The 10,533-nt window shown below is 37.0% G+C and overlaps 1 protein-coding gene across 1 annotated transcript in view; it reads right to left on the bottom strand.

Moving 5' to 3' along the window:
- Window positions 1-192: 192 nt before the first annotated feature.
- The window catches only part of nup160 (nucleoporin 160), a 70,235-nt gene continuing 59,894 nt past the window's right edge, over window positions 193-10,533 (bottom strand). Inside the window, exons 31-36 of the mRNA XM_016496032.1 lie at window positions 7,410-7,533; window positions 7,218-7,319; window positions 6,995-7,136; window positions 4,574-4,699; window positions 932-1,027; window positions 193-578 (exon numbers count right to left, since the gene is read on the bottom strand). Coding sequence (XP_016351518.1) covers window positions 495-578; window positions 932-1,027; window positions 4,574-4,699; window positions 6,995-7,136; window positions 7,218-7,319; window positions 7,410-7,533 — 674 coding nt within the window. The 3' untranslated portion in view covers window positions 193-494. The remainder of the gene's footprint in view (window positions 579-931; window positions 1,028-4,573; window positions 4,700-6,994; window positions 7,137-7,217; window positions 7,320-7,409; window positions 7,534-10,533) is intronic.

Raw genomic sequence — 10,533 nt, 5'->3', positions numbered from 1 at the left:
AATACACAGTGTGTGTGCCTGAGAAATGGTTGAAATCGCTTTTCTTAGAATGGGTTTCCCCCCATATGTCAATTAGTTCCAATTCTTTATATCTTATTATTAAAATATATTAGAGAATGAGCTGATTTTGCAGCTTGGTATTAAAATAGGTTATTTTTGGACTGAAAAGAGAGTTATGAGGTCTGAAACATATCAATTAAACAAAACTGTTTTATTGCATTCCTTATTTAAATTACACCAGTTAAGTCAAGAGTACAACATATAAAGGTTAAGATGTTTTAAACTGTGTCTATATAAAAATACACAATTTTCAATTTATTTTATAAGGCTGAACTGACACATCAAATCATTGATGCAGATGTTGATACACTTTCCATACATTTTCAGCATGGGAATTTCAAAGCTCAACACAACTACACGCCACAAACAATCATTATTTTCATCAACATTATTTATACTCCCGTACATGACCGAAGTACAGTTCTGAGTGGCCATTAACGGGCCATGAGTCTGTGTCTGCTGCTCTGATCCACCAGTCTGTGATACTCTGATAGTTTATCTTTCAGATTCTTGTACATCTGTAGACAGAGAAGTCAAGTCAGCTTTATTTATATAGCACTTTATACAATACAGATTGTGTCAAAGCAGCTTTAAAGTGTCAAACAGGAAAATAGTTTGTCAAGAAAATAGTTTGTCAAAGCCAGAGAACATCACAAAACCATACATGCAAAATGTCATCATACTTTGATTTCTTAACTGCCCACTTTGAAAATTAAGATTTTTATTGAATAGATTAGATTCATCTGTTGTTGAATTGTTGTTGAATATCTAACCCATCTCAATAGACGAGAACAGGTTTCTAAAATTCTGTTCAAAATCATGAAATAAAAATCTCAGGCATCATGACAAATGCAAGTGAAAAATACTTCACCTTTTCATTGATCTGACTTTCACTGAGGTTTCTTAAGAGCTGATCGATCGATGTATAAGGCAGCCATACCAGGGATGCTGTAGCTGAGAGAGGCCGCTGTCAGGAAATCAAAGGACAATAATAAATCCACTCATAAATTTAGTACTGTGCAGAAGTCTTAAGCACATTAGATGTTTGACAAATTTGCAAACATTCCTTTTGCAAAGAGTGAAATAATCTAGTAAGATTGGGTTGTGAAACCCTGCTTTAATGAATATTAAACATATACATATATATTTCATAATACATAGACATACAGTTTTTGTTTCAAATTGTTTATTCAAATTATTGAATAATCAGATTTTTAAAAAGCCAACATCTATTTTCTGTATTTTATTTAAATAAATGGGTTATTTCACATCTTGCTCAAATTTGTCCTCCAAATAATGTGCAAATTAAAGACTATGATAACAAATATAGTGACTGTAGGACAGTGTTAAAAAAACAAACAAAAAAAACCTTGCTTGTCCAGTTTAAATGTCCATAAAAAAAACCGCACCAGTCACTGCTGTAAAGAAAATCAGTGGAAAGTGGATATTGCTGGTGTTTCAAACGTGAGCAGCATGTGTAACAATTGAAGCAATGAGCACATAAAAAAGTCTTTTTTAAATATGCTTGTGTCCAACCTGTTTGCACAAACTGCTATTTGCATAACTTTATTATTAGTTGTAAACTAATTAGTAGGGATGTAACGATTAACTGCGAGCCGGTTGAAAATAGATTCAAATATGTGACGATTCAAATCGGTTGAGATGCTAAACGGTTCATTTAGGTGTAGGGGTTTATATGAATGCATGTCTGAGGGGAACTTACTGTCTTTAGAAAAGTTTAGATGGTATTTTTTCTTTTCATCTTGCCTCTGTATAATGCATATTAAAGTTCATAAGTGCAGCGCTGCTTTGTTTACAGCGGAAACCGAGGTCCAAAGCGACTTACAAATGAGGACAATAGAAGCAATCAAAACCAACAAAAGAGCAATAATATGAAAGTGCTATATTAGTATATTATTATTATTATTATAGTTATATTTCAATTTCACAAAGAAATGTGCAGCATTTTGTCCAATCAATAACAAAAGGACACATTTAATTTATAATTTGTCTTAAATCTCATTTTGTTAAAAAATAAATAAATAATCGTGAATCGAATCGTGAGTTGAGTGAATCATTACATCCCATTACATTAGGGATGCACGATACCATTTTTTCAACCGATCCGATACCGAAAATTATTATTTTATTTTAATCAATGCAAAATTTGTTGACCTGATCATCACTGTTTTGTGTTAAACACAATCTACTATAGACAACTTAATTACACAGAAAAATAACAATTGAAAAAATATAATCATAATATATATATATGATTATATATACAGGTACATCTAAAAAAATTAGAATATCATGAAAGTGGCTTACCCTCCTTGTGGAGGGTGTCAATGACTGTCTTCTGGACATCTGTCAAGTCAGCAGTCTTCCCCATGATTGTGTAGCCTACTGACCCAGACTGAGAGACCATTTAAAGGCTCAGGAAACCTTTGCAGGTGTTTTGAGGTAATTAGCTGATTAGGGTGTGACACCATGACTTTCCAATATTGACACTGAATTTTGGGTTTTCATTATCTGTAAGCCATAATCATCAAAATTTCAAGAAATAAAGGCTTGAAATAGTTCACTCTATGTGTAATGAATCTATATAATATATGGGTTTCACTTTCTGAAATAAGTGACAAAAAATATTGACCTTTTCATGATATTCTAATTTTTGGAGATGTACCTGTATATATATTCATATATATATGAATATATGACAAAATATATTATTATAAACTAGGTTAGTGGATAATTCAGCAGAAAAAGTTACTCTAGAAAAATAACGATTGCACAATAATTTTATAAAATTTAAACAATTATTAAAGTGAAAAAACATTATTTAGTGGGGAACAAAAGTGAACAAGTGTAGGACTAAATCTGGTAAAATGTTACACATTGCTCTTTTGGCACTTTTCCACTGCATGGTACGGCATGGCACGGTTCGCTTTTGGGGGGTTTTCCACTGTGTACAGTACCTGGTACTTTTTTCAGTACCACCTCTGCTCAGGTTCCAAGCGAGCTGTACCGTTACCAAAATGTGATGTGTAAACCCAGACACGAGACACTAGACCCACTAGAGTAAATCAGCACAGCCAGCGAGGATCGAACGCAACTTTTTTCGAATGAGCGCACCTTTTTTCAAACAACAAAATAATGGCTTTCGTGGTCTGTTGAGGAAGTACAGACGTTCCTCTCGTTGATAGCCAAGGAGCGGATCCAGCAAGAGCTTGATGGGACGATGCGGAATGAAAAAGTTTTGAAAAAGGCGGCGCAACTATAACATGTCTATAATCCCGCCCACTCTAAAGCGGCACTAAACTGCAGTGGAAACGCAAACCGTGATGTGCCGTGCCGAGCCGTACCATGCAGTGGAAAAGCGCCATTTGAACTGTTGTAAAATACATTCATGAAAAACAAGTAAATATATTTATATATAAATATATACTATAAAATTAAAAGACATTTATTTTAAATGTATAGCACCGTAATGAGGCAGCAACATATGATAGATAGGACAGAACAAGAAAGGCTATCAATAATATCTATCATTGCGCAAAAGTATTATAATATGAAAGGCTCCAAATAGAGCGTGGCCCAAAGCTCTTATGCGCATCCCGTGCGCAGAATGATGCGCTTGAAGCAACACAGAGTCACAGCGTGCAGCACATAGAAAAGTTCAAAGCACAAAGGGAAGACATATTGAAGCGTAGTGTATTATAACTGTTCAATAGAGTCTTTTCTTTTAACAGTTTTACATTTCAGTTCCTGTGCACGTGAAGAACAATTCATAGTGCTCTCTGATCCAGTGCTGTGATCTAAAAGACACCCGGTAGAAAGAAACATGCTTTAGAAACAGCACTAAACTCCAGCAAGATAAAGTCCTTTTATACAAAACCACTGATCTTTATCTACAGATCAAGTATAATAATAGGAACATTGAATCATCTTGGAGAGAGTTTTATCGTCTTGGCTGTCGTAACCGACCGAGACGCGCAGTTTGAACGCTGAATGGAGCATGACAGACAGCCGCAGAGGAGAGAAGAGTTTACGTGAACTTGAATTTAATGACTTAATCTGTACCTGACATTAAACTATAAAACGTCTTCAGAACACTTGGAATATAGTGCAAAAAAAAAAAAACTTTATGGTGCTTTATAATGTTTTGAGCCTTTAGTGGGGTTTAACAATATCTCAGAATAGCATACGCACAATATCGGATTTGGATCGGTCTGGTCTGACCGATACCCGATCCGGCAGAAAATGGCAATATCAGAGCCGATACGGATACTGAGGATCCGATCAGTGCATCCCTAAAACTAATACACCCACAAACTGCAAATATACTTTGAAAGATTTTAAAAGCAAATGTGTATTCATTATTTGCAATCTTAGCAATTAACGACCGTAATGTCTACAACAGACCATAAAGTTTTAATTCATTTCAGATTGTTGTGAGGAAAAAAAAAACTGAATACTTATTCAAATTGTAATAGTAGTCAGGACTACATACCGCTATACCAAAATACTGATGTCCCTTTCCAAGAAGAGCATCCACATACTCCAGCACGAGCTCAGCTGCTGACTCCAGCTGATCATAGTTCAGATAGAGACGCAACAGCGCTGCAGCATCGACTTCCTGAAAGAGAACCACAACCATCCTTTATGTGTTATACTAACAGAGAACAGGGACGGTGTAGAAATTATGTCTGTAAGCATACAAATGGTAAAGAAAGCAAAGTAAGCTTTTCTTTTATGCTAATTTTATTACTTTTTTTTTTTACAATAAATTTTTTTCATTAGTGAATATCACAAAACCTACCAAGATGATGTCTGCCTCAATTTCAGTTTAAATTTTGAAAAGCACAACAGCAACAGATCTGTTCCAAGTAAACTTGATAGGACACTAGGCTTGCTGCGATAGACGGTGTTGACGGTGATACGTGATACCTAATATAATTTAAGCCGCAACACCGGTTACGTCACTTGCCCACCGCGTCACCGACCCCCACCGTCGTTTAGATTTTTTATAGTAATAAAAATAATTTAGTTCAGTAAAAGAACAGACACTACAATTAAAAACTGAACGCGGCTACTCAATGTAGCGTGCCGAACGACAGTCGCATCACACAGATCAGATTTAATTTCTCCAGTGAGGAGAGTGAGTCCAGCTGACTGACAAGAAGAGTGAGGTGAGACAGAAAAGATGATCGCGGATGATTTAGTTTCGAAACTAGATGCAAAAGCGCCTGTTTGGCAATATTTTGGATTTTGAAAAGCCTGTTGACTTTTGCCGTTTATCTAAGGTGATTTTGGAAGGTTTTTTTTAAACATTCGTTTCTTATTTAATTGGTTCCACATTGTTTGCTGATTTTTACTTTATTTAAACTGTCATTTATTTATTTTATTTGACATTCGTTTTGCTAATAAATGTTCTACGTTTCTTATTTATTTGATTATATATTATACATATTTACTTATTTCCAGTTTTGTATAGCCTACCTATTAAACTTTATGTAAGTTATTTGTTATTTTATATTAGGCATAGCTTGCCCTATAGCATGGTGTATTTCTATTTGTTTTGTTAATATGTTTTATATATACGCTAAAGTGAGTTTGACGTTGTATTTGGTTGTTGCATGAACTGCCGCTAATTCAAAAGTGAAAGTAAAATGCACACGGCGCTTTTAAGCTATTTAAAAGCGAAGGAAAGCGAGGAAAAGAGGGAAAATTCAAACGAACTAAAAACTAACAATTGCTTTACTCCGAATTGCCGCTATTTTAAAGTGAAAGTAAAATGGGCACACCGCTTTTACAAGCTATTAAAAAGCCAAGGAAAGCGAGGAAAAGAGGGAATGCCCCGCCCCCGCGGTGATACAGGTATTACCGGTGTTGTCACACGTCGATTAACCGGTGGGAAAATTTCCTCACCGTCACAACCCTATAGGACACTGAATTGTTGTGATAATTTTACCTCAAAGTGACAATGATCTGGGTAATTTTATAGAAGGAGAAAACTACCAAACATTGTAAAAGCATTGATGATGCTGTATATACAGTTGCACTGGTCGTAAACGACAACACAGTTCACAACTTTATACAGGGCTATCAATCATCACAATTAAACGAAGCAAGAAAAGTACATTTAAGGGGTCATGAACAGCATTTCCTTTTTATTTTATGTTTGCTGAGGTGCACAACATATGTTAGTAGGCTTTTTACATAAAAAACTGACTCATTAGAAATGAAAAGCTACCCTGATGTTAGCGCTCTAATTTAAACACTCCATTTACAGGGTCATGTCTCCTTTAAGACTTCACTAACACACCAGTGTGCGGGTCAAAGAGGTGACGATAAAGACCCTGTCCCAAATGGCACACTTCATGTGCACTTGCGGTCTTACAATGGCCACCTCGTGTGTGTGTCCGTTAAGTCCATGAGACCGTAGGGTGTCCCATTCGTCATTTTAGCTTTCAGAAGGGTGCTCGTGAGCGCCCCCTTTGCGGCCGCTATGCACCCTCGATGTGCACTTCTGCCGAGCCTGCACTGAGGCGAGCTCCGCAGCAGACTTCTACCCGACAGTCAAAATGGCATTGCATCACGAAAGTGTGGACTTAGAGGAAGACCGCGAGGGTTTAGGGTGTGATTTCGGACTGCGCAGGCAGTCTGATGTATTTATCTCTATTACGCAATAAAAACAGGAAGTACAAAAGTTTTTACACTGCTTGATTAAAAAAAAAAAAGCTTAATGAAAGGCTGAATAAAAGCTGTTTTTGAATTCACAAGTTTTGAGGTCTGAAATTTACAATATGTTTTTAATATTACAATGATATATTACAATATTACTCTTATATGTCAAAAGATCATGAAAAATATAATCTCTTAATTAATGACCCCTGTCTATTAGATGTAATGCTTAAAAAAAATCATCCACCTTGTAGGCATTGAGCAGCCAATCAGGCACTGGCACCCCATGTGAGAGCAGCTTGTTGAGGACACAGCGATGATACTGAGCGTTCTGTGAGGGATATTTCTCCAAATAATGAGCTAACAGCCGCCAAGCTTCATCTGTTGCACTGTGTGGAGAGAAATTCAGTTAGGAAGACACAGAGCAGAGTTCATCGCAATGATCAAGGTCAAGGAGTATTTTAACAGACCTGGAATCTTTAGTAGTAATGACAGTTGGCAACTGATTAGCTGCAAGCCAGTTCCACACCTCTGTCTGGTCACGATCGCCTTTATACTGCAGTTTGATACACCTATACACAGATAAAATATGCAGTGCAGAAATCAGAACAACAAGCAGCCAGCTGATTTTGATTAGGCAGACACAAGATCGATCAACTTACTTGAAGGTCAGTCCTTCAAATACAGGTGTGAGGGATAAGTTAAAGGTCTGACATAGTGTCAAGGCTGTGTCAAAAAGTCCTGTTTGTACCAGCAGAGCCACCATCTCTTGTGAAGATGCACCTCCTGTAAGAGAAATAACACCAGGATCAAGTTAACCTTTTAAAAGAGCTCAGGAAATAGTTGCCACTAATTCAGGCAAAATGTGTTTGCATGCTAAAATAAATAAATAATAGCATTAAGTATAGCCATGCAAAGCACACCCCATGAAAAGTTAATAAATGAGGGCAATATTATAATGGATCTCAATCTGAACAGCACTGATGGGCAATCTTTAGCATTGCCTGCTTTGGCAGAAATAACCTCTTGTAAGTGATTTTTACAATGGTACTCTTACAATTAATTGGGAGAATTTGCTGCTCATTCCTCCATGAAGGATTCCTTGAACTGTGTGATATTAAAATCTTTTTTAGTAAGTGTAGATGTGTTTGTGTGAAGAGAGAGAATAGCATCAGGACATGAACAAGGTTGTTAAAAAACAAAAACAGCAGCAGCTCATGTTAACCAACTCATGTTAATCATGAAGCTTATAAACTTGTTTATTCATTCATTCATTATTTATGTATAAAGCACATTTAAAAAAAAAACAGGGTTGACCAAAGTGCTGTTTCGTCAAATAAAATACAAATTATAATCTTTCAAACAACAAACAAAAACACTAAAATAATAAATTAGAAACCCACACTAAGAAAATGTGTTTTAAGTTTTGATTTGAAAGAGGAAAGTGATGACACCATTCGGATCGATACCGGTATGCTATTCCAGAGTTTAAGGCCTACTGTCGCAAAAGCTCGGTCTCCACGATGTTTTAACCTCGATCTACAAACAGAGAGCAATCCAAGGCTGCCTGATCTAAGTGACCTAGAGGGATTGTGATAATGTAAAATGTCAGAAAGATACGTTGGTGCTAGGCCGTGTAATGCTTTAAAACAAAAACTAGAATTTTAAATTCTATTCTCAGTTTGACTGGTAGCCAATGCAGAGAAGTTAAGATGGGAGAAATATGATCAAATTTTCAACTGCCAGTCAGCAGCATTTTGTACCATTTGAGGACGCCCGATAGATGATTGATTTGCACCATAATAAGAGTGAATTGCAGTAATCAAGTCGTGAAGTAATAAATGCATGGATAACTTTTTCAAAGTTCTTTAAAGAAAGAACAGGTTTCACTTTTGCGAGACGTCGTAAATGATAAAAGCAGGATTTGACAACATAATTAATTTGTTGACAGAGATGGAGTTTGTGTGGAGCAGCATTTACTATGAACCAAGTCACTCCCGAGACACTGACAGCACAGGATCACGAGCTGCTGGAAAAACGCAGCGCCTCAAACTAAAATGTGACTGATATGGTCACACCGTAGAGCCTGGATGTAGTTTTGAGAAAAACAAAAGCGTTTGTTTTGTTTACTGTGGAGTAGGGATATGCCGGTATCAAATTTTCATGTTGCGATTAATTGTTGTGATAAACAGGAAAGTGTGTTCAAGCATCAGCAAAACAGTGTAAAGAAATACTCTTTGTGAGAAGCAGTCAATCAGCAGAAGTTAAAAGCAGCTTGTAAGTGTATTTATTTCTTGTCTCATGGTGCGCTCACACCAGACGCGAAGCGAATATACGCATCGCACCACTCGCTCTAGATTACTCGCGTCATGTTTTTCGTGTCACTCGCGCGAATAAAAACAGCGCGATCAACTATGGTGGAGATAACTACAATCGCTGTTTTGTACCTGTTGTCAAAAAGTCCCAAATACAATGGAAAGCCAAACGCCGACGTGTCTGGGTTCACAGCACCATCCAGAGGAGGATGAATAACATTAGGATCCTGTATTAATGTGTGTGTTACATTTTACTACTGTATATATACACTGATATTACTATTATTTTTATTGTTGATAGCAGCATCTCTGTAGCCATGCTAATAAAATACAACTACCACTCCAACTGATTTTAATTGTTTTCTATGCTCCAGACCTATATAATAACAGACGGCTGCAATAATGCTCTCTTCTATTGTCTGATTCAACCAGACGTGCCTATAAGCTCTTCGCTGATTGGCTTGCGCGAGAACGCGTCAGGCGAATTTTCCGCTCAAGCTGAAATTTTTGAACTTGCGCGAAAGGCGATTGAGGCGAATATCTCGCGTTCGCGGCAAACGCGTCGCGCATTTCGCATCATTAGCGTCGCCTGGCGCGAATTCGCCTCTATTCGCATCTTTGCATTGACTTTGTATGTAATCTGCTCGCGCGAATAATTAAATTTGCGTTTGGTGTGAACACACTGCGCTCTATCTCTCCACTGTGGATAAACGTGCTTGCTTTCTGAAAACAGCGGTTAGCTTGCAATTTAGCGATCTCCACTTCAATATTCTATTCTCAGAAAAGTGTAACTCATCAATTGTTCATTTACGACACACAGAGAGAGAGAGAGCCTGTGCATGTATGAATTACCACCGTTTTATCTCGTTTCTCTATTAACAGTAAAGTGGCTTTAATTCCTTTAGAAACAATGATGCGAAAGATAATGTAGCTCTTGAGCGATTAAACTAATTAGTTGATAAAACTGCGGGGCAGCGCTAAAAAGTTTGTTCCTGAATGTCTGAGTTCGGCCGCAACGTGATCTGTGTGTGTGACTGAACTTAACATCAAACTGCTTCTGTTTCACACAAATGCTGGCACAGACGTGCATGTTCGGCTAGAGTCGCTTTGCACTCGTGCATCTTCGGAAGCGGAACTGCGCGGAAAGTTACAAAAAATGTCGTGCACACCGCCACGCAAAACGACGTCGCGCGCACTCAAAGCGAAATTGTGGACGCGTCGAGTATAAATCAGCCTTGAGCGTGTGTGCGTTAGATACAGTGAAGACAGCGCGTTAGTTTAGAACTCTTCTCATTTGTTTTTTTTTTATTGTAGAGAGTGTATTAATTTGTGCAATGATAACCTACCAGCAATGTAAATGATTTTTTAAATATATTACAATGGGTGCATTACAATATAAATTTATTAGAACAAGTACATTATTATTTATGGGCTTAAAAACAAGATGCAAACAATCAGAATATTGTACCTG

Source organism: Sinocyclocheilus anshuiensis, unplaced genomic scaffold (genome assembly GCF_001515605.1).
Source record: "Sinocyclocheilus anshuiensis isolate Anshui unplaced genomic scaffold, SAMN03320099.WGS_v1.1 scaffold626, whole genome shotgun sequence".
In the NCBI taxonomy this organism is placed as follows: Eukaryota; Metazoa; Chordata; class Actinopteri; order Cypriniformes; family Cyprinidae; genus Sinocyclocheilus; species Sinocyclocheilus anshuiensis.
Note: the sequence above shows the minus strand (reverse complement) of the source record. Positions and strands in the feature narration are given on the sequence as shown.